The sequence below is a fragment of the Triplophysa dalaica genome, chromosome 24, assembly GCF_015846415.1.
Source record: "Triplophysa dalaica isolate WHDGS20190420 chromosome 24, ASM1584641v1, whole genome shotgun sequence".
In the NCBI taxonomy this organism is placed as follows: Eukaryota; Metazoa; Chordata; class Actinopteri; order Cypriniformes; family Nemacheilidae; genus Triplophysa; species Triplophysa dalaica.
The window spans coordinates 3,315,336-3,341,049 of NC_079565.1; the positions used below are offsets into that span (position 1 = coordinate 3,315,336).

General features: G+C 36.2%; 2 protein-coding genes across 2 annotated transcripts in view; both read left to right on the forward strand.

Annotated features, from left to right (window-relative positions):
* The window catches only part of LOC130414654 (uncharacterized), a 52,126-nt gene extending 45,046 nt beyond the window's left edge, over window positions 1-7,080 (forward strand). The window contains exons 11-14 of the mRNA XM_056740669.1: window positions 799-1,497; window positions 2,591-2,662; window positions 5,439-5,606; window positions 6,013-7,080. Of these exons, the coding sequence (XP_056596647.1) occupies window positions 799-1,497; window positions 2,591-2,662; window positions 5,439-5,606; window positions 6,013-6,209 (1,136 nt within the window). The 3' untranslated portion in view covers window positions 6,210-7,080. The remainder of the gene's footprint in view (window positions 1-798; window positions 1,498-2,590; window positions 2,663-5,438; window positions 5,607-6,012) is intronic.
* Window positions 7,081-11,365: 4,285 nt separating this feature from the next.
* On the forward strand, window positions 11,366-25,201 carry LOC130414655 (GTPase IMAP family member 8-like). The gene is made up of 9 exons (XM_056740670.1): window positions 11,366-11,451; window positions 13,907-14,611; window positions 15,205-15,855; window positions 16,438-16,608; window positions 17,667-17,876; window positions 21,671-22,381; window positions 22,450-23,136; window positions 23,456-23,611; window positions 24,100-25,201. Exons 1-9 carry the CDS (start codon window positions 11,439-11,441, stop codon window positions 24,369-24,371), a joined length of 3,576 nt encoding a protein of 1,191 aa, XP_056596648.1. The 5' UTR covers window positions 11,366-11,438; the 3' UTR covers window positions 24,372-25,201.
* The last annotated feature ends 513 nt before the right edge of the window (window positions 25,202-25,714 follow it).

Consider the following 25,714-nt stretch of genomic DNA (forward strand, 5'->3'; position numbering starts at 1 on the left):
ACCCTATTTGCCAATTGAAGTAGATATTTTTATGTTTTCCATAAACCCCCCCCAGCAATTTTTAGCTCAAATTTTAATAAAGCCGCTGCAAAATGAAGCATTTTTGGCCGCAGAAAAATACAAAAAATCCCTGCAAAACCTGTGGGGACTGATTTAATATTAAAACTGACAGCGATGTTTGGCAGAATAATTCTGAATAAAAGGAAGTAAAATGTAAAACATTTTAACACTAAAGAAAATGGTGACAAAGTTGTATGTGTGCTGAAATGGTATTTTAAATATTTTGTGTTTTATAGTTCTTATACAGTAAGTGTATATTTCATTAACTAATATAATGTAAATATATCAGCATAGAAACACTTAAATCTGCCATTTTTCACCATTTAATGTACAGTTAACCCCTATAATACAACGTGTAAAATAGACCTTCATATAATGAATCAAAGATCATCACAAGTGGCATTTATATTAAACTCTCTAATACTTCGAGATGGTGCACAATGTCATAGACAAATACAAAACACAACCAGGGTAACACATAATACATCACAGTAATACTTAACAAAATACAATGTAATGTAAAACACCCTAATATACATAAACAACAACAAACATGATTTTTTTACAAATATTAAATGTATAAGTCAAGGTGACGTTTGAATTTTGTTAAAATTATGCTTTTTAAAAACAGATGTATTACCTTGTTGTGTATGTACTGTCTTGTTCAAACGTATGATAATCTCCACTGTAAACTATCTGATAATTCATATTTTTACATGTTTTGTGTATTTGTTACAGGTGAGAAGCTCTTAGAGTTCAGGATTGTCTTAATGGGGTATAAAGGAGCTGGGAAGAGTTCATCAAGAAACATCATCCTGAACAGAGAAGAGTTTGACCTGAAGAGAACTGATCAGTGTGTGAAGAGACAGAGAGAAGTAGCAGACAGACACATCACTGTCATAGAAGCTCCAGGATGGTGGAAGAATGAACCTGTAGAAGAGAGCCCTGAGTTACTGAAACAAGAGATTTTACTCAGTGTGTCTCTGTGTCCTCCAGGACCTCATGCTGTTCTACTGGTGATACCTGTGGAAACTAGATTTAAAGAGGAAGATAGAAAAGTACTTCAGGGGTATGTGGATCTTCTCAGTGAGAGAGTCTGGAGTCACACTATAGTGCTCTTCACTCATGGAGACTTTCTAGGAGACACATCTATAGAGCAACACATTGAGAGAGAAGGAGAGGATCTCCAGTGGCTGGTGGAGAAATGTGGGAACAGATTTCATGTTCTCAACAATAAGAACAGAAGTGATGACACTCAGATCAAAGATCTGCTGGAGAAGATAGAAGAGACAGTGACGCAAAACAACGGCTGTCATTTTGAAATAGACAGAAAGATTTTACAGGAGCTGGAGGAGAAAAGAAGAGCCGAGGAAGAGAGAGCAGAAGAACTAGTGAAGAGGATGAAGAAACAAAGAGAGATGATCAGATCACAGATGAGTGAGTAAACATCACAGATCTAAACACTGAGAACATTCAGCTGACTGAACATGAAAACAACATCACACTACATTTCTGATGTATCTAAGTTTGTTATTTGTTGATTTAAGAAGTTTTTGCTGCTCATATGCAAATGTGTTGTCATGAGTTGTAAAGGTGTTAGAATGTTTACTGGAATTTAATATTAAAACTGACAGCGGTGTTTGACAGAATACTTCTTATACAGTAAGTGTATATTTCATTGACTAATATTATGTAAATATATCAGCATAGAAACACTAAAAGCTGCCTTTTTTCACCGTTTAATGTACAGTTAACCCCTATAATCCAACTGGTAAAATATACGATCATATAATCAAAGATCATCACAAGTGGCATTTATATTAAACTCTCTAATACTTTGAGATGTTACACAATGTCATAGACAAAAACAAAACACCACCAGAGTAACACATAATACATTACAGTAATACTTAACAAAATAAAATATAAGATCTGCTGGAGAAGATAGAGGAGACAGTGACACAAAACAACGGCTGCCATTTTGAAATAGACAAAAAGATTTTACAGGAGCTGGAGGAGAAAAGGAGAGCAGAAGAGAGAGCAAGATCAAAATTAAGTATAGTTGAATCAATTATTATGTTAACATGCGCACCAACAATCTAACTGCACAACAATGGGACATGGTTAAAACATTTAAGTAGCATTTAGACACATGCCATACAAAAAAACACTACGTACTGTATCTACATTTTTTTGAGAAAACAATACCACAGATGTTTTCAGTTAGCAGCTCCAATGTTGATTTTAGTCTAGAACTAGTTTTAAGCCCAGTATGGGAACCACCCAAGTCTTCTTAGTAAAGTATTGTGGATGGTTATCATGACGGGCAGCTGGCCAATAACCTTAGAATTTAACATCTCTTATGTCCAGTAAATAACAGAGGTTAGGTTTCTGTTCAGAACAATTGATCTTGTTTTAAGAATATTTAGATAAAGTAATCTAAGTCAAGGAAAAAAACTTTAAAACAATGTAAAGAATATGGAACATGTTCTCGTACAATCTAACAATCTTTTGTGATTTCTATTTCCAGTGAGTGAGGATGAGACGTCTGATACAGACTCTTTGGGAAGTTTTGATTATGGTTCTTTCAGTTCGCTATCAGGTACAGACAACAATTACATTTCTACATCATCACATTCACTCACTGTCATCACAAGAACATGGTTCTCAAACTGGAGGCCCCAAGAGAGACGGGGACACAGATTTTTTGGCATTTTTTGAAACTTATCATAAAGTACAAAACTTTAACAAAAAGGGGGGCCTCCAACGAAAAAGTCTGAGAACCACTGGTCTTAAACACAAATAAAAAATATTTTAATGTTCATATTACTCTTTACCCCTCAGTGAGAGCAGGGAGTATGAAACTGAAAGCACAAGTTTTATAAAAAGTCAGGTGCACTGCAAGGCTCTTAAAGGGGTCGCACACCGAAACCTGAAGCGCAGAGCCGCGTAGCTTTGCTCTATTGTTTGTAGTAATGAACATACGCAATTTGGCGCCTGGCAGTGGCACTCTGCTCAATACAAACGCATCACTCGTATAATGTAACACTGAAATAGATGTTATTTGACTGAAATCTACTTTAATGTACACACTGACTTCACCATAAGCTGCAAGATGAATTTATCTGTTTGGGAATAAGGGTGTCACAGTTGTCTTTGTTTTGTTTTGTATTTTCCTTCCGTGTCCGATGTTCTTATTAGTTAATTTGTCCCTTGCCTGTTTTCACTTGTCTGATTATTAGTTTATCCCTTGCACCTGATAAGCCCTCGTTATCCCTTGTATTTAAGCCCTGTGTTTCCCACAGTTTGATGTTGGTTATTGTTTAATGTCAATGTGTGTATTCTCCTGGGGCCCGTTTCAGAAAGCAGGGTAAGTGCAAACTCATAGTAAGTCAACCCCAGAAAATGGAATACTCAGGGTTTTTGGTTTCAGAACGCGAGGTATGTCAAACCCGCGACCGCGGAGTAAGTCAAGCCCATTTCAGAAATCGAGGTATTTTATACTCCGAGTGAGTAACCAGAGTAACATACTCCGTAAACCTAACCTGGTCGGGAGCAGGTTTTATTCCGCAAACCCAGGGTTTGTTACAATCTCCACCCCCTTTTGGAAGCGCGAGCGGTGTTGAAATTGCATACGTCATTTGTTTATTGATTCGTGTTCCTAATCGCGCTCAATTATGTCACACAGACATTAAAATGTCATGTTCGTTTATTCAGGAACCCGTAGATGAGGAAGCTGCATTAATTCGCAGAGAATTACATTTATGTCGGGAGAGAATTGTGAGGCCCCGTTTGGACATTTTATCTTAACTTTTAAGGCCAGTTTAAGAAGTATATTTAACATTTCCCAATCAGGCATCCTACTAGCAAGACCATTTTATTTCTTTAAACTTTCCTGAATGAATGATGTTATTGTATTTCTACGACGGCGTTTTAGTGCCACGTTAAAAATAAAATAAATTCAAGATTACGAGATTAAAGTCGAAATGTTACGAGAATAAAATCGTCGTAATACGTATTTTATTTTCGTGACAGTTGTAGTTTAAGAGTTTAAATTTTTTAAGCACGTCATCTGAATCAGTGAGTTAATTCGTAGTTCATGTCAGATTTTTTTCTTCGGAATAAATTCAGTTTTCTTCATAACCACTACAGTGTCCTTTTACTAATTATAACTCCGTGATGATGCGCCAAAAGACAAAGAATTTCCTTATTGCTAAATCATAATCTAAAGTAGGATTCAACCAACCTGTTTTGTTTTTTTTTCTCAAAATATTACGAGTTTATTCTCGTAACATTTCGACTTTATATTTCGACTTTATTCTCGAAATCTTTTCGACTTTATTCTCGAAATCTTTTCGACTTTATTCTCGAAATCTTTTCGACTTTATTCTCGAAATCTTTTCGACTTTATTCTCGAAATCTTTTCGACTTTATTCTCGAAATTTTTATTGCAAAAGGATAGCACCTACATGAGAGCGAGAGAGTTAAATATAATTCGCATTTTCAGTTTCAACAAAATAAATATAAAAGTGATTGACATATAAACTTGCGCATTAACACGTGAAGCACTTTTCTCCCACACCAACTCTCTTTGTTTTGCTGCTGCGGCTGTGTTGCTCTTTTTTCTTAATATGTGCTCATATTCACCGTATGCTTGTAACAGTTTTTTCAATTCGATTTGCGAGAAATGAACAGAACGCTTTTTGTCACGTGCCGTTGCCATGGTGAATCGTGCTATCTTCACTCAATTGATGATGGCTTTTCATCGCCATGCTGCACGCGCATGAGTGAACTTAGAGTTGATTGAACTAACTCAAATCAGCTGGTCTGAAACTGAAAACTCAGATTAGCGATTCTCTGAGTAAATCAACTCGGAGTTCAGATTTTAACTGTGTTGGTTGAACTTCCTTATTGAAACGGGCCCCAGGTTCCTGGTTTTCTTTTGTAATTTTGTGATTAAAGTTCCTTTTTGATTTATATACCGTAGTCGTATCCTCGTGTGTTCCTGCTAACACGTGACAAACGGAAAAACAGCGCATTAATACAGATATCCTCTCGATTCTAACACATTCATAACAGAGTTGCGCATTCGTTGTACGACCCCCTTTCAGAGTAAAGTTAAAGAAAACATTTTTTTAATAATACGTTGTAATAAAATTTACATTTATAAAAAAATGTAGCAAGTCTTATTATATGGGATATTTTTCATAAAGAAATATATAAATATAAATTGTTCTCATGCTTTTTTCTTGTTTCTAGTTAGAGATTTGAATTTGGATATTTTAAAACATCGAAAAATCTAATCAAACAAAAAACTTTTTCTTTAAATTTCTAAATAATTGTTTTTCTCATATAACAAGCTTTTTCCTTATTTCTAGTAAGTGGAGAAAATATATCTGATACAGTCTCTCTGAGAACTTCTGGTTATGGTTCATTCAGATCTCAATTAGACAACAGCTCAATTTTCGCATCATCACGCTCTATAGACAGACCTATCAGCTTTGGAAATGGATCAATATATAACAGGGTTATAGGACAAAAATGTGGTAAGTATTTTTAGTTATTAAAATACAGTGCCCCCCAAGTATTTGAATATTCTAAATATTTTCTTAATATTTGAATTTCATTAGATATTAAAAAATCAAAAAATCTAATAATCTAAAAAAATCTAAAATATGAACAGTAAAGGAATTCATTATTTACAGCACATTTCTTGTTTGTTTGTACCTAATGTTTTAAAACTTGAACTGATAATATATTATCTTATGCAGTGACATTTCAACTGTAGAAAACTGTTGTTTTTCATTATTTATTTTATGTTTTTCTCAAGACTGTATAGATAAAATTGACTATGAAATTCATGCATTTTCACATACCTGTATATAAAAACAGGACAGTATATTCTTCTAAAAATGAAAAATCAACCAAAATTCTCTTGATCTCTATTTTCAGTGAGTGAGGATGAGATGTGTGATCCAGCCTCTCTGAGAAGTTCTGTTTCTGGGTCATTCAGATCTCGATCAGATGCAGACATGTTTGCATCATCACACTCTAAAGACAAACCTATCAGCTTTAAAAGTGGATCTGTAAACCCCACTTCTGACTCTCTGGAACATTCAGGAAAGGAAGCTCAGAGAACTGATCCATGATCTCACAATTATTAAGAAGACCCGAGCAGAATCAGTGATCAGTAAAAATACTGGCAATGTGACATTAGTCATCAATTAAGTATATGACTTGTACATATTGTAAAAAGAAATCGAGTGTAACGTAACACTTTATTTTACAGTGCCTTTGTTACACATGTTACATGTATTTACTAAACATTTTACATAATTACTTTTATCCAACCTCACAGTAAGAACATGTAGTTCATTATTATTACTCAGTACTTAAATATATACAAAGTATTACATTATAACATGAGACACTTTAAATAAAGTCTAAGCTTGGTGTGAATTGCATTATTATATTCAAATGATAAAATATGATTGAATTGATGAAATGTGAAACAATGCGAATTACTGTACAAAATATCAAAATTCAGTGTCAAGTGTCCATATAACAAGTGATAATGACATTGATTACAGAAATTTCAAGTCCTCTTTAAGGTTTAAGTGTCAAGGGGAAAGACAAGAACTATTGAAATCTCAATCAGTGTTATTGTTTGTGTATGGACACTTGAGGTGTTTGGTTCTTTAGGAATGAAGCCATTAAAGCATAGTTTTGAAAAATGTTGCCATACTAACTTAAGACATAAAATGTCTGATTATAGGATGTTTACAGTTTTGTTTAATCTTTGAGCTTTAATTTAATATTTTATCAAGTAATGATATGCATAAGTTGAAATTTACCTGACTGTAATTTTGAGCATTTGTTATTTTATTGCTATTGTTATTTTTTTTACTTATTAACCAGATAAATTGACTTTCTAAACTGTTGTTTCAAATCTGTAACAATCAGCTGACTGTCAAATTCCACCTCCATTTTATATGATATAATAAAATACTGTACTCTTGATATGTGTTCATTGTTGTTTACATCAAACCTGTCCTGTAGTGTCATTTGAAACCCACTAAACATTGATTTGTATAGAACATAAAAGCTGCTTGGCAGAATATACAGGCTTGTCTGGATAAAATGAAAGTAGGTGGTCACAGGAGCCATAAGGCTCCAAAAGTGCTTAACAAGACTGTAAACAAAAGCCATGAATCCAGTTATTTACTGAACTCGCACAGTTTTCAGATGTCATTTGACTCATGATGAACGCAAGGACAGATATACTGGTGGCAGAAGTTGATGGCTCCAGGCTGTGTTCCAGTATAACCCTTATAGTTTAAGTTATGCTTCAGCGCAAGGTCTGCCTGAAAGATTCAATCTTGCATCACTCATCACGAATAGACCTAACCAATCACCATCTAACACTGGAATATATAAGATCACCACTTAACCTCTGTTTAAGTTTGCAGATGAAGCAGGATTTCTATAGCCATTGATTCCCATGTAAGAACGTCTGTGTCACTGTTGTGCAGTGTTACTGCTCCTATAGGACGCTTGGGACTAAAGTCTGACACAAAACACTGATTGTTATATTGTGTGCAACAAAAGGCATAGTGAGACAGACAGGAGGTTCTGCCTATTATTAATTAATAATTTATATTGTTTATTGATATAAACTTGCCTGTATTCTTCCAAATTCCACTGTAACAATCTTCTTTCTTAATCATTGTTTTCATTGAGTGAGGATGAGATGTCTGATTCAGTCTCTGTTGGAAGTTCTGGTTAAGGTTCATTCAGATCTCTATCAGGTGCTGACAACAGCTCTATTTTTGGATCATGTTCTAGTAAATCCAGAGAGTTATCTACCTTTGAATATGGAACTGTTCCCGAGTCCGAGGAATATCAGGATATTGCAAACAATATTAACCAGAGAAAAAAGAAAATGTGATTTATCATAAAGAAAAAAGCATTATTTTAGACAGAATTCGGTATCAAGGATTTCAAAGAAATTACTTCTTCAGTGGGTTTTTTTATATCAGGGGGACTTTATTGGGTAGCAGACATCACTAAATAATGTTTTATTAACAAGGTTCGGGAGGAACATGTGCAGATAATTAATTTGGCTGGCTTTCGATAAACAATCACAGCAATCACAGCAAAACATACTTTAACTTTATAACACAACACAACAGCAATTTTTGCTTTTAAATGTGTTTTAATTATTTTAGACAAAAGTCAAAGTTGGAGTGAAAATTGTTTCTGTGCCTTTAAACCATTACTATTACACAGCATTCAATATATGTAGTTTAGTTTAGTCTTGGTTATTGTAATGTACTATTGACTAATGATGAATGTATTTAGATTTCAGTGGTGAAGGCAGATGTTGTTTATATGTGTAGAGACACATTGCTGCATTCATCCTTTTTCTAAATCATTTGATCCATATAGAATCACAAAACATTACAAAACTTTATAAAACTAATATCAGATATACTCAGGTGTACTCAGGAGGTCTGATGTCATTAAAAATCAAAATTAATTGTGAAATCAAATCAATACAGTTGTCATACAGTCTCAACTCAACTTTATTTATATAGCCCTTTTTACAATTTTCATTGTTACAAAGCAGCTGTACATGAGACACATTGAATACAAGTATGAATTCAAAAGCAGCCCCCCCGGCCAGGCAGATAGTGCAAAATAATATGCAAACGGTGGCGAGGAACCCAAAACTCCCATCGAGAAAAAAACCCTCAGGGGAACCCAGGCCCAACCAGGGGATTCCAGTTCCCCTCTGGCAAAAGCTGCTGCCTCTGCACAAGCTCAACAGTGCTTGCACAACAAGGCTTAATAAAAATATAAAAATTAAGGATTTAAGATTATCATTAACAATCTAATAGCATTTGAAATGTTGTAGGAAAAACAAAGTTGTCGCGTCCTTTATCCAGCTCTATCCTCTTAGCTCTTGTCAGGTCACCGCTTCCCATTCTCAGCTCATACAGTAAGCCTGAAACAGATTGAATTAATGTCTCTATATGGCATTTGCTATAATTGTCAATTTTTTTTTCAATAGTTTGTTTTTTTAGAAGCATACAGTTAACAAAGTCATGAAATACATACTTGATAAAAAAGACATAAAATGAACCATGTTCTTCGAAATAAAACACTTATATTTTCTTCCATTATACAGCAAAAACTTATACATGGGATTATGGTCAAATATGATTGATACCATTTCCACACCCGGGTTCCTAGTGTTCCTCAACATCAAACATCTGAATCAAACTTTTGATATTTCTATAGATTTTATTCTCCATGAACTGATAATCCTTCTACTGAAAACTACAAAGCAGGTGAAATGTTTTATACCTGTAGCACGGTTAGTGGTTACACATAAAAAAAAAACATGTGTTTATACTTCAACTATTGATGTATTTTGATCAACTTTTAGACAAAGAAAGTAGAAAACCGATGAAAGCAAATGTTGAACATGACAGAAGTGAAAGTTAGGATATAACACATGGACTCTGGTAAGTCTTTACATTTTTAAATGCAAACCCTGTTCAGGTTTATAAGTCAATGAATACATCCTCTTCTCTTTATCGTATGTATAGTTTTGATTTCTCCACTTTGTTTTCCAACCAACCTCAGCCCGTCATGTTCTTCATAAGAGTGTCCAGCCACACCCACTAACATGTTGTGTAATGTAGATTATGTAATAATATAACTTTATTTCTAAAGCCGTGCCTCTTGCTTTTTCCAATGCCTGATTAATGTGTTTTTGTTTTCTTTGTTTAACATAGCAATGATGGACTTGTGTTCGCAGTAAAACAAACCAAAAGGATTGTGTGTTTGACATCGAGTCAAAAATATTCACAAATAAAACAAGCTACAAAATTGGTTTTAGTTACATTTTGAATTGGTAATTAATTTACACAGTGTTAAAGTACTGTCTTATTTGATAAAAATGACTTAAGTTATTTTGTATAGGAGTGTACACATTGTACACAAATGACTGCACTGCCCAGGACCCTTCTGTAAGACTTCTGAAGTTCGCAGATGACACCACACTCATTGGCCTCATCCAGGATGGTGATGAGTCTGCTTACAGACAGGAGGTCAAGCAGCTGTCTGTCTGGTGCATTCATAACAACTTGGAGCTGAACACGCTTAAAACAGTGGAGACGATTGTGGATTTCAGGAGAAACCCCCCTGCACTCCCCCCTCTCACCATTATGAACAGCACTGTTGCAGCAGTGGAGTCATTCAGGTTCCTGGGCACCACCATCTCTCAGGACCTGAAGTGGGACAATCACATTGGCTCTATTGCTAAAAAAGCCCAGCAGAGGTTGTACTTCTTACATCAGCTGAAGAAGTTCAACCTACCACAAACTCTATTAAAACAGTTTTACTCAGCAGTCATAGAGTCTGTTCTCTGCACATCCATCACTGTCTGCTTTGGCTCAGCCACAAAGTCAGACCTCAGAAGACTATAGAGGACGGTTCGGACTGCTGAGAAGATCATTGGTGCTCCCCAGCCCACCATCCAAGAACTCTATACATCCAGAGTGAGGAAAAGGGCTCAGAAAATCACTCTGGACCTGTCACATCCAAGCCATCATCTCTTCACAATGCTGCCATCTGGTCGGCGCTACAGAGCACTGAGCACCAAAACAACCAGACACAAAAACAGCTTCTTCCCTCAGGCCATCTACCTCTTGAACAGTTAATTCATTTTTTTATTTATTTTTTCTTGCGTACAAAACTTCTTATGTGCAATTAACTTTGTGCAATAATAATAAAGTGCAATCTTCAATATCCTTCAGATAATACACTATCTATTTTTTATACAACTTTTTCTGTAAATTATATTTCATCTTGCTGTATATAACACATACCTTTTACTGAAATTGTCTATTCTTAATTTTTACTTGTACATATTTACATACACACATAACTTTACTCTCTATAGCTTTACTCTTATGTTTATTGTATTGTATTTCTTAATTTTTATACCCATAGGCCCTTATTTAAATCATCTGTGTAACTGTTTTTGTATTGTTTGATGGTCTCTGTGTTGTTGCTTATTCTGTGTACTGGATGCTCCTGTCACCAAAACAAATTCCTTTTATGTGCAAACATACTTTGCAATAAAGCTCTTTCTGATTCTGATTCTGATTCAATGCACCATCAACAATGTCAACAGAATTTAATCTCTGGGGTTTTTCCTGTCACACAGAGTCAAAAAGTTCTAACTCGTTCTTCCAGTTCTGCTGACAATCTTTCCAGTAAACAACTGAAGAATCTTGACGTCTCATGTGCTCCTACGCATTTTAGGGACTGAAAGTCTCAGAGACTTCAAATGAGACAGGACAGAAATGGACTCAGATGGTAAGAATTCACTTATTTATTTCAAGTATTAATTCAAGATTTCCGTTTTCACTATAATAGTCTTCTGCTGATCGACACAAAAGTAAACCATTTATATTAAAACTAACTGTGGATGACAATTTGTTGTTAGTATACAGGCTTTCACCATATCATGTTCATTAAAATGCCTTTAGAGTCAAATTACAAATGTTATAGTGTTAATAATAGAGTTATGGTGATCGACTTGATGTTTAATTAACTTGCCGTGATCGGGGTTGTTATTATTTTATTATCTCTGTTATTAATCTGATCATGTTGCTTTGTCATTACTTATTTTTTTCTGTTTTTCATTTCCTTGAACGATGGACACATAAAGATTCTAATGTTTACAGGTGTGTCTAAATGTTTATGACACATGCACCTGTAAACATTAGAAGCTTTACATTTTTATGTGTAAATGTTAAACCTTATTTCAGGTTTTAAATGATATGGAAACATTATATTGGGGTTGATTGCAATTTCACTCCTAATAACGACATAAGGAACGAATGAATGAAAGAAAGCAAATGATAATATTATATATAACATGATAGATTAAAGTTTTGTTAACAAAAGATTGTGTGTGCAAGATGAGAAAGTGAAAGATGCAACAGGTCCACAGCCCAATAAAGAACCAAAAAAATTAATACCATTTGCCAAATGCATATTAATGCTTTAATGTAAATTTAAATACAATTTGCAATTTTATAAAAAAAAGAGCATATGTCAGGGATCGTTCTAAAATCAGGTTTGAATAGTTTAGTAACTCCTGTATGTTTTTAATTTGTCACAGCTCACATGTGCAGCAGGTCTGTCAGGGATAAAAATACAAAATTAATATCAAATGTCAAAGTGTCCATCCATCCATTTTCTACCGCTTATCCGGGGTCAGGTCGCGGGGGCAGCAGTCTAAGCAGGGATGCCCAGACTTCCCTCTCCCTAGACACTTCCTCCAGCTCTTCCGGGGGGACACCGAGGCGTTCCCAGGCCAGCCGGGAGACATAGTCCCTCCACCGTGTCCTAGGTCTTCCCCGGGGTCTTCTCCCGGTGGGACATGCCCGGAACACCTTACCGGGAAGGCGTCCAGGGGGCATCCGGAAAAGATGCCCCAGCCACCTCAGCTGGCCCCTCTCGATGATGAGGAGCAGCGGATCTACTCTGAGCTCCTCCCGAGTGACCAAGCTTCTCACCCTATCTCTAAGGGATCGCCCGGCCACCCTGTGGAGAAAGCTCATTTCGGCCGCCTGTATCCGGGATCTTGTCCTTTCGGTCATGACCCACAGCTCATGACCATAGGTGAGAGTAGGAATGTAGATTGACCGGTAAATCGAGAGCTTCGCCTTGCGGCTCAGCTCCTTCTTCACCACGACAGACCGGTACAGCGACTGCATTACTGCAGAAGCTGCACCGATCCGTCTGTCAATCTCCCGTTCCATCCTTCCCTCACTCGTGAACAAGACACCCAGATACTTGAACTCCTCCACTTGAGGAAGGAACTCTCCACCTACCTGAAGTGAGCAAGCCACCCTTTTCCGGCTGAGAACCATGGCCTCAGATTTGGAGGTGCTGATTCTCATCCCAGCCGCTTCACACTCGGCTGCAAACCGTCCCAGTGCATGCTGAAGGTCCTGGTCTGATGGGGCCAGCACGATGACATCATCCGCAAAGAGCAGAGATGCAATCGTGTGGTCCCCAAACCCGACGCCCTCCGGCCCCTGGCTGCGCCTAGAAATTCTGTCCATAAAAATTATGAACAGAACCGGCGACAAAGGGCAGCCCTGCCGGAGTCCAACATGCACCCGGAACAAGTCTGACTTACTGCCGGCAATGCGAACCAAGCTCCTGCTCCGGTCGTACAGGGACCGGATAGACCTTAGCAAAGGGTCCCGAATCCCATACTCCCGGAGCACCCTCCACAAGATGTCGCGAGGGACACAGTCGAATGCCTTCTCCAAATCCACAAAACACATGTGGATTGGTTGGGCATCTCCCATGAACCCTCCAGCACCCTGGAGAGGGTATAGAGCTGGTCTAGTGTTCCACGACCTGGACGGAAACCACACTGTTCCTCCTGAATCCGAGGTTCTACTATCGGCCGGATTCTCCTCTCCAGTACCCTGGCATAGACTTTCCCGGGGAGGCTGAGAAGTGTGATCCCCGGTAGTTGGAGCACACCCTCCGGTCCCCCTTCTTATGTCTTAGTGTAACAGACTTAATGTTTCTGTTGGTTTTAGACACTCATTCAAATAGATGTGAATGATGAGAAGATGACATGTTCTCTTGATTTTAAACTTTTAAGTTATTTTACAGTGAACCATGTTGTTCTCTGATCTTTCGAAGTCTGGACATATTAGTTTATTTTTTTTGTTTCGAACATGTGAAAGGAGAGTTATAGCAAGTGTGAGTATTAAGGGTGTGTTTTGTATTTTTTTTGCAGGTGACACTGAGGAGCCCTCAGAGTTGAGGATTGTGTTAATGGGGTATAAAGGAGCTGGAAAGAGTTCAGCAGGAAACATCATCCTGAACAGAGAAGAGTTTGACCTGAAGACAACTGCTCAGTGCGTGAAGAGAAGGAGAGAAGTAGCAGACAGACACATCACTGTCATAGAAGCTCCAGGATGGTGGATCAATGTTCCTGTAGAAGAGAGCCCAGAGTTACTGAAACAAGAGATTTTACTCAGTGTGTCTCTGTGTCCTCCAGGACCTCATGTTGTTCTACTGGTTATACGTGTGGACATTAGATTTAAAGAGGATGAGAGAAAAGTATTTCAGGGTTATGTGGATCTTCTCGGTGAGAGAGTCTGGAGTCACACTATAGTGCTCTTCACTCATGGAGACTTTCTAGGAGACACATATATAGAGCAACACATTGAGAGAGAAGGAGAGGATCTCCAGTGGCTGGTGGAGAAATGTGGGAACACATATCTTGTTCTCAACAATGTGAACAACAGTGATGACACTAAGATCAAAGATCTGCTGGAGAAGATCGAAGAGACAGTGACAGAAAACAAAGGCTGCCATTTTGAAATAGACAGAAATATTTTACAGGAGCTGGAGGAGAAAAGAAGAGCAGAGGAAGAGAGAGCAGAAGAACGAGTGAAGAGGATGAAGAAACAGAGAGAGATGATCAGATCACAGATGAGTGAGTAAACATCACAGATCTAAACACTGAGAACATTCAGCTGACTGAACATGAAAACAACATCACACTTACAGTATACAGAACGTTGGTAAGTTAAAAGAGGCCATCATGCTTTTGCAGTTGTTGGACCAAGACTTTGGAACAGTCTCCCATATCTTTGAGGTCAATGACGGTCAATATATACATGAGTTCACATTTAGGTTAATGCTTTACCTGTTAGATCAAGCTTTCAAGAGGTGCACCAATTGACTGGCCAGAGACCGGGATTGCCACATGATTGGCCGGGACCGGTGACTGGCCGGTCAGTCTCATGTCTTGTTGATTCCAAGCCAATCTTCTGTTGCCCGCGACTCAGGAAATAACGTTATTTAAGAAGATTTTATTAAATACTGTTTAATGAAAAATGTATAAAGCCACAATGCCAGTTTTTCCACGCAAGTAATTTCAAACATTGCAACATATACCTTCAGATTAAAAGTTTTTTAAGAGCAGGAGAAACATTTTTGTCAAGTGATCCGAAACCTTTAACCCATAATGTATGTTTATTTCGAAAGATTTCCTACCTTTTTCATTCAAGTGTGTTTTTCTTGCAGGTGACACTCAGTATCTCTCAGAGTTGAGGATTGTGTTAATGGGCTATAGATATTCTGGGAAGAGTTCATCAGGAAACATCATCCTGAACAGAGAAGAGTTTGATCTGAAGACAACTGATCAGTGTGTGAAGAGACAGAGAGAAGTAGCAGACAGACACATCACTGTCATAGAAGCTCCTGGATGGTGGAGACATGAACCTGTAGAAGAGAGCCCTGAGTTACTGAAACAAGAGATTTTACTCAGTGTGTCTCTGTGTCCTCCAGGACCTCATGCTGTTCTACTGGTCATACGTGCAGACATTAGATTTAAAGAGGATGAGAGAAAAGTATTTCAGGGGTATTTGGGTCTCCTCGGTGAGAGAGTCTGGAGTCACACTATAGTGCTCTTCACCTGTGGAGACTTTCTAGGAGACAGATCTATAGAGCAACACATTGAGAGTGAAGGAGAGGATCTCCAGTGGCTGGTGGAGAAATGTGGGAACAGATATCATGTTCTCAACAATAAGAACAGAAGTGATGACACTCAGATCAAAGATCTGCTGGAGAAGATAGAAGAGACAGTGAAACAAAACAACGGCTGCCATTTTGAACTTTTACAGCAGGTGAAGGAGAAAAGAAGAGAAGAGGAAGAGAGAGCAGAATCACAGATGAGTGAGTGAATAATATGTAGATGATGAAACGTTCTTCTCTCTTTCACTGTCACTATACTGTAATCACAGTAAATCGGATCAGTTAGAAAATTAGGAGTTACAGTGTTAAAATTGGGGTTCAAAAAAGTAAGCAAAAATAGAATGTCAGTATGTTATAATATAACTAGCCTATAGAATAAAAAAAAACTGTTGTGTTGTTGGTTTGAAAAAATGTGGCCTAAAAGTGTAAAGTATTTTGACATTTTGAAATTTATCTAAAGGGTTAAGAGAAATCTTTCAGTTTGTTCAACTCATAATTTTAAATGTTGTTATCATATGTTGACATTTTTTCTAGCATGTTTTCCCTCTTCATTTCCACTTCTATGTCTTCGATTATATTAAATGTTGAAGTCTTCAGTTTTTTATTATGGACAACAGGCCCATTACTTTAACCACATTAGAACTGCATTATGCTTTGTTTTCTTATGAGGAATTAAACATAAAAATTATGTTTTAAAAATAATGTTTTAAAAATAAAGTATTAAACATGATCTCAAATATCAAATACTGTAGATACAATCTTCTTTTTTATCACTATTTTCAGTGAGTGAGGATGAGATGTTTGACACAGTCTCTCTGAGAAGTTCTGCTTATGGTTCATTCAGATCTCGATCAGGTGTAGACAAAAGTTCAGTTTTTGCATCATCACGCTCTAAAGACGCTCCTCTCTTATTTGCTGGTGGATCATACAACATGAAATTACAACAACCATTGAGTAAGTATATTTTTGAGTAACTATTTGACAGTGCCCCTTAAAAACCTATTCAAAAACTTGAACTGGGCTGCGTTTCCCGAAACCTTCCGAACGCTACATCGTTCTTACATTATACCTTAAGCTGTACCTTATAGTTAATATGTGGTTCCCTAAACCTTCTTATTTAAGTATACCTTCTGTAAGTCATACTTTCGTAAGGTTGGTCTGGACCGCTCTTAGTTATACCTTAACGCCTTTGATGGTTCATAACGCTATGCAAAAAGCTTTTCTAAATCGCAGTTTAATTTCACATATAAAAATGTATATAATAATTTAATGTAAAATTCTATTCAGTATTAATTTAGGAAAGGCTTAGTCTTTATAAAGCCAATGAATGTTATGGGGACTTTGGTCAAACTATGGCAGCGAGACATTTGATTTAATTTCTTAAATCAAAGACGCAGTCTGCGGAGCCAGTAAGTGTATTTGTACAATTTGATTAGAGAAGATTTTTAGTCGATAATTGATTCATTTATTCATTGATATCAACCTATTCATCACCACTGCCATAGACAGCACCTGCTAACCTCGCACTTAAGAAGGTTTAACTAAATAACCTCAAAAGGTATAGCTCGGGGAACACGCCTAAAAAGTATAACCTGAGTGAAGGTATACCTTTAGAGAACAATCAGTTTCTTTATGTTTTGCTTGTGTGTTCGTGCTCACTTGTCTGTAGTGCAAATCTGGATGCATATTCTAACAAGTTCATCACATTGTATGGTGAATTCTTTTTGACTTAAGCTCCAGAAAATATATATCGTCAGCTCAATAAAACCTGCCCTTCTACTTTTAGGCAATGTGGGCAGAGTTTTGTTAATAATGGCAGGTTTACACTTTGTGAAGAGAGAATTTTGCTTATCACATTTTCGGCAACATAACATATTTTTTTATAAAAAGTGCGTTTTTCAAAATTAATTTTTTTCTGGACGGTAAGAAATATGTGTCACAGTCTTGCAGTGTAACTGCTCCTATATTCAGGATGAATAAAACCATTTATTAAGTATCTTCATTATTTCCAGTGAGTGAAGATGAGATGTCTGATTCAGTCTCTCTTGGAAGTTTTGGATATGGATCATTCAGATCTCGATCGAGTGACAACAGTTCAATTTTTGCATCAACACGCTCCAGTGACTCCAAAGAATTTCCTCCTAATTTTGCAGATGGGTCTGTGGAACAGTCACAAATCAAAACAACAAAGAAACCATCCACGATCTTAGAATTATTAAGAGGCAAACAGAATAAATGAGAAGAGAGAAATGAAATGTTATTTGTCCTAAAAAAAACAATGAATGAAATTATTTGTAACTGACTCAACACACTCTGTGACAATTTTTTTTCATCTATTTAATAATTTCAATCTAAATTGCTACCTTTTTTCCCCAATAATAGTTTAACTGATACAGGTAACTAACATCAGTAAACCACAATTACACAGAGCAGAGAATACAGTTTGTGATCAAGGTCATTTACACGGATGTCATTGTTGATATTTTGTACAGTAACATGTCATGTTTTATCATGTAAATATAATAATGGAAAATATTTGTATGTACTAATCTCAATCAGAAATTCTTCAATAAATTGTTCAGTTCAAACATAATGATCAAACATAATATTGAATATATATTTTAAATGTTTCTAAATATTTTTACGACTTGATACTCATTTACATTTATGCATTTGGCAGACGCTTTTATCCAAAGAAACTAACATTACATTATCCTATACTCCTAGCTTTCCTGTATCTCAGTGGTAAGAGCATTGCGTTAACAACTCAAGGTTGTGGGTTCGATCCCAGGGGATTGCAAATACCTATGTAAAATGTATGGGATAAAGCAATGTAAGCCGCTTTGGATAAAAGCGTCTGCCAAATGTATAAATGTAAATGCTATAGTCTAAACATCTATACATAGAGTATTTGCAATCCCCTGGGATCGAACCCACAACTTTGCGTTGTTAACGCAATGTTCTTACCAATGAGCAGGGCCGGCCCTAGCATTTTGGGGGCCCTAAACTGATTACAAAATGAGGCCCCCCATAATCTAATGTACACAACATACTAACCTTACACAGATTATATCACACTGACAATCTGACAACGTCTAATTAACAACACAATATTATCCCTTTTCAGCTTTCCTGTAGCTCAGTGGTTACAGCATGGTTCTAGCAACGCAGAGATCATGGGTTCGATCCCGGGGCATCTGCCAAATGCATATATGTAAATTCTGATTTGTAAATACACACAAATTTAGAAAGCTTAAAGTGTGCAATCAGTTTATTCAAAAGAAGAGGTTACAAGCAGAACATCAAAAGTAATAACATGCACTACAGTCAGTTTTACTGTATTTGTGAATTAGTAAATTAATCTTTCAAATAAAGTGGAGGACACTGGAGGATATGGTGGAGGCAACAGATAAGATATTTTATTTTCTGCTGCACAAAATATATGGAAAAACAGAAGTAAATGTGATCGCTCATTATGATACTTTAGTGTTTTTGTGTTAATTTTAATATTTTTTATAATATGTTTTACTAATAAACCTTTGTACATGTAGTATTATTAATATAAAAAGGCTATTTTAGTTGTATTTCAGTTAAGTGAGATCTATAAGAAAGTTATTTAACTGACCTGCATCTTCACCAGCTGTAAGTTCATTCTTTGGAAAATACTTCAAAAGTGCCCCTAAGGTGCAAAACACACACACGCACACACACACACACACACACACACACACACACGCGCACGCACACACAAACGCACGCTATCACACAAACGCATACACATTGTTCAAATGATTCTGTCCCCTTCCACACCAACCCTCACAGAACACATTAAGCATATTTTATTTAAAAATAAAACTCAATTTAGTATGTTTACTGAGCGGATAGTCCTTGTACAGAACCTTTACAAGTACACAATGTTTTATATACAGCGTCTTGTTAAAATTTATTACATTTTTAATTGAACTCTTACCCCTTGATCCTTTCTTTTCTCATCTTCTTTCCTCTTCTTCCTCTTCTCTGCACCAGACTGATAGTGCCGCCTTTTCATTTTTAATCTTTGCACAATTTAAAGCTAACGCACATGATTGACATTAAATTACATTTTCACTCACAGCAGGGGCCCCCTAGTGGCCTCGGTGGCCCCATGCAACTGCCTATATCGCTTATTAGGTAGGGCCGGCACTGCCACTGAGCTACAGAAAAGTTCAATAATGTTTAGAAATAATATTCATATTCATAACTAAAGTAGTTGTTGAGGCTTTGTTTTACTCTTTTGCATTTATTGTATTGTTTGCTTGTAAGGTTTTTTTTCTTTGAGCTTTTAACTTTATATTAACAGATAATAAACTGTCTCCACTGTTGTGGAACATTACAAATTCACCTTTTACATTAAAAACATAAAAAATTCACCTGTGTGTTCTTTTAGTACCTAACTTAATAACACGATCAGCACTTTTATGTATGTGTATATCTATATAAATGCACGTGTTTATTTTACAGACATTATTTTAAGAATTATACGTTTGAATTGCTGAACCTCAGTACAGAATTTTAATATGTATTTTATTCTCATAGCCAGAATAGTTAAAGGAATATCAAGTCTGTCGAAAAATTCTTTAAATTAAATAATACTTTTAAACGAGGCTTTTTTCCTTGAGTTGTATATTTTTTATTGTATATGCATATAAAGTATATTTTGAGGATATATTTCTTATAAGACTGTTTAATAAACTTTAGAGTTATTGCATAGTAGGCCTACACGATACTGTAAAACTCAAAGCAGCTTTAAAGAATCAGCTTTTATCTATAAGAAGCCCTTAGTCATCAATTTAACCTCTGCTAAAAAATATCAGATATAAGTAGCTGATGTATTTAATGACCAATGTTGATCGTGATGTATTTTATCAGGGCATTCAGTGTTCATCCTTTGGCGTTAGATATCGATGATTTCACAATCCTGAAATAAATGACCATGGTTAATGTTTAGTGGCTTTGTTTTACTCTCTTAAAAAGTTTATTGACTTTATCACTGGACTTTAACTTTATATACAGTGATAAACTAAATTATTGCTACACTTTGGAACTCTTTTTTTAAAAATGTTACGTTTTATTGTTACGTGAGTTTTTATGTGGATCTTGTCGTTCTTCTGTCATACATGTTATTCAAAACCTTATGCAAATGCTCTTTACGCAAATAAGAAGCAGCTATTTTTGCCCTTGTTTTGTGTAACTGGACTAAAGTAGACTACTAAATTTACTCAGAGAGGTGAAATGGACTTTGGTGAGTTTTTTTATTTTAATCGAAATGCATCTGGTAATGTAAACTAATATGTGAAATGAATATAAGCTTTGACTTTATACCTTAACCATGTACATGCCTGAAAGATATGTACATTAATATTTTTTTATTCTCGATTACAAACGGCATAGTCACAACCTTATGCAAATAGCACAGCAGATAAGAAGCTGCTCAGCCTGTTTGAGTCCTTGTTTTGTGTTTCGCCATATGAGAGTAAAAACTATAAGAGAGTGGAACAGACATGTGATATTTCAAGATGCCACTCAAAACAGGTGAGCATAAAGCCTGATAAAATCTGCATTATCACGCGTTTAGGTTATAAATGCGTAAACATGAAATATAGTATTTTTGATCTAATTCCAAAGTAAGCTTTTTTAAAACGTTGCCATTTTAAAAATGTCTGTCTGCGTTTGGAATGTAATTTAATTCATGTTTAATATGCAATGTTTTATGTTTTAATGAGATATTTTAATTGTTTCAAAGATTAATACGTATAAGCTGATATTTAAATACACCGATGCCAGTCTGAGCACATAACAGCACACGCCTCAGATTAACACAATAAAGCTCCAGCGCAGAACTGCTTTTAATAAGATACCAAAGTCGTTTCTGAAGTAAAACCGCGGTTAAGTTTATTAGTGATTTTGTAAAAATGATTGCATTTATTTTCAGCCAGGGAGACAACATTTTCAGAATCCTTTTATGTGTTTGTTACAGGTGATTGTGAAACACCGAAGCTCTCAGAGATGAGGATTGTGTTAATGGGGTATAAAGGAGCTGGAAAGAGTTCAGCAGGAAACATCATCCTGAACAGAGAAGAGTTTGACCTGAAGAGAAGTGATCAGTGTGTGAAGAGACAGAGAGAAGTAGCAGACAGTCACATCACTGTCATAGAAGCTCCAGGATGGTGGATTGATGAATCTGTAGATCAGAGCTCTGAGTTACTGAAACAAGAGATTTTACACAGTGTGTCTCTGTGTCCTCCAGGACCTCATGTTGTTCTACTGGTGATACGTGTGGACATTAGATTTAAAGAGGATGAGAGAAAAGTATTTCAGGGGTTTGTGGATCTTCTCAGTGAGAGAGTCTGGAGTCACACTATAGTGCTCTTCACTCATGGAGACTTTCTAGGAGACACATCTATAGAGCAACACATTGAGAGTGAAGGAGAGGATCTCCGGTGGCTGGTGGAGAAATGTGGGAACAGATATCATGTTCTCAACAATAAGAACAGAAGTGATGACACTCAGATCAAAGATCTGCTGGAGAAGATAGAAGAGACTGTGATGAAAAACAAAGGCTGCCATTTTGAAATGGACAGAAATATTTTACAGATGATGGAAGAAAAAAAGCAAGCAGAAGAGGAGAGCGCAATGGAACGAAGGAAGAGGATGAGTCAGCGAAGAGAGATGAGCAGATCACAGATGAGTGAGTAAACACCATAGCATTTGTTAACCTACGTTTAAACATTATTGAAAATGATGTGTTTGTTGCAGATGACTTCCATCATCTCTCAGAGTTGAGGATTGTGTTAATGGGGTCTAGAAGAGCCGGGAAGAGTTCATCAGGAAACATCATCCTAAACAGAGAAGAGTTTGACCTGAAGACAACTGATCAGTGTGTGAAGAGACAGATAGAAGTAGCAGACAGACACATCACTGTCATAGAAGCTCCAGGATGGTGGTGGACGCCCGTAGAGCAGATATCTGAGATACTACAACAAGAGATTTTACTCAGTGTGTCTCTGTGTCCTCCAGGACCTCACATTGTACTTCTTGTTATATGTGTGGAACATAGATTTACAGTGAATGACAGAGAAGCCTTTCAGGCATATGTGGAGCTTCTCGGTGAGAGAGTCTGGAGTCACACTATAGTGCTCTTCACTCATGGAGACTTTCTAGGAGACACATCTATAGAGCAACACATTGAGAGTGAAGGAGAGGATCTCCAGTGGCTGGTGGAGAAATGTGGGAACAGATATCATGTTCTCAACAATAAGAACAGAAATGATGACACTCAGATCAAAGATCTGCTGGAGAAGATAGAAGAGACAGTCACACAAAACAACGGCTGCCATTTTGAAATAGACAAAAAGATCTTAGAGGAGGCAGAGGAGAGGACTGCAGAAGGACAGCGAGCCAAAGAACGAAGAAAGAAACTGCATAAAAGCAGATCACAGATTAGTGAGTAAAACATCAAACTGTGTATTTATTGAAGCATTTTTTTATACTTTTAGCTTTTAAAGATAATAAACAGAATCAAATTCATACAAAATGAAAAGTGTGAAACGTCCTTTATATTCCTGTTAATAAATCATAAAGTCTTCTGAAAAATTCTGTTTTTGTACATAAGCTCATCATTATTGCAAGAGAAAGAAAATGCTAAAAACATAAGATATTATGATATAAAAAATGATTAATTAGATGTTAGTTTGTTCTGTCATGTATAAATAAACAGGAAATAGTTTTCTCTCATAATATTTAACAATCTTGATCATTGCAGTGAGTGAGGATGAGATGTCTGACACAGTCTCTCTGGCAAGTTCTGATTACGGTTCATTCAGAACTCGATCAGGATCAGACAAAGCTTCATTTTCTGCATCATCATGCTCTAGAGACACACCTTACAACTTTAATGGCACAGAATTACAGCAACCTTGTAAGTATTATGTGTTTAAAATGCAGTGACCCCAGAGTATTTTAACACAAAAAGAAAATCTTTTCATTGGACTAGAACTAACTTCATAAGCCAATAATGAATTTAAGTTTAAACAACTGTTGTTAGTCTATTGATATAAGTCACATGCACAACAACATGTACACTCATGTGGTGAATTAATATCCCCCCGATCAATAGAAAACTAACTCTTTTAAATAAATGAACATCGAACACCAGATGCATGAGAGCCATGATCCTGTCACCAAACATTAACCAACATGACTGAGATGAGAAATGCTTTTATTGGCTTTTTATGGGCTTCAAACCTACTGTATTAAATTGTTTTATTATTTTTCCCTTTCTATAGTTTTTATAAAAAAAATTGTTAGAACTATGTCTTATATACATATAATATAATTTTCAATCTCTTATCATTGCCAAATAGAGTGTTTTCATTTAAGTCCTCTTTTCTTGTTTATTGTTTCCAGTGAGTGAGGATGATATATCTGATACAGTCTCGCTGGGAAGTTCTGATTATGGTTCATTCAGGTCCAATTCAGGAATAGACAACAGCTCAGTTTATTCATCGTGCTCTAAAGACTTGCCTTACAACTTTAGAGATGGATCTGTACACTCAACTTCTGAGTCTGTCGAAAAATCTGGACCCAAAGGAACAAAGAATTCACCCATGATCTTAAAATTATTAAAGAGAGGCAAACAGAATCCGCCAGAAGAGATTGAACATAATACATTTCTTTAATGCAATTAATAATAAAGAACATACTGTGTGATGCTCACATAGGTTATCATCACGCAAACATCAGTTCACACTATTATTGTATTGATTTATTGGCTATTGTGTTACGATTCTGATTTGATGTGGGTGAGGAGACAATGACGATATAGGGTTCAGTTGTATTTAAGTAGCCGAGTACAAGAATTTAACTGAGACTTTAAAGGTGTCCTGTAACTCAGTGGTAAGAACATTGCGATAACAACGCAATGTTGGTGGTCCAGTGGGTTAAACCACTGAACTGGTAAATCTAAAGGTTGCTGATTCGATCCCAGCAGCCACCAGAAGTGTGTCCTTGAGCAAGACACTTTACTCCATGTTGCTCCAGGGGGATTGTCCCTGTAATAAGGGCACTGTAAATCGCTTTGGATAAAAGTGTCTGCCAAATGCCTAAAAATGTAAATGTAAAAAAAAAATGTTCCCAGGGGATTCCAAATACCTATGTATAAATGTAAAGGATAATGTAATGTTAGTCGCTTTGGATTAAAGTGTCTGCTAAATGTAAATGTGTCAGATTTATGGTTTTGTGTAAAAGTGTATAACTTACCTGTCAAAATCTTCCCTTTTCTATAAAGACATCCCATACAATTGACATTTATTATCACCTTTATAGTAATACATTATATAACAATTCTCTACTTCAAATCATTCCTCCATTTTCCGCACCTTCAACATGTTCTCAATGGCTTAGATGGAGGAGTTTAGAAGAGAAAAAAATGGGTATGGTATCAGTCAACTACACCTATTATTTATTAATTTGTTGATGCATTATTTGTTTGATTAAATAAAATGATGTTCCAAACCCCAAATAGACATTTCAAAAGATTTTTTTTCACAATATTTAGAGAAACCTTTTAAATGTTTTCTCTTTATTATCCTGACAACTTTGTAAATGGACCGTAGTTTTAAAAACGACTTGATTTATGTTCATTTCTGATTCGGGGAACACAACCACAGGTGTACTTTGCTCAATTTGGCAAAAAAGACAAAATTACTCTACAATTAACAAAAGAGATATAAAAAAGTAGAGCATAATAGATCTAAGAACTGAACCACGTTTATCACCAAGCTGTAAAAACTGCAGCAAACTTTGTCTTTGGTTTTTATGGTTTTATTGTACCCGAGTGTCTTGCTGTCCACTCCCCTCTAGTGTTTTTATTGTCCGAGAATGTATTGTTTGTATTAATTTTGGGTCACTCACAACCAAACCAATGCACTGGAACATGTACTTCATAGCTTACAGAAAGCAGGAACAGATCCCATGAATTACAGTGTAAATGTTTTTTCTTACTGATTTTTTTATGTAATCT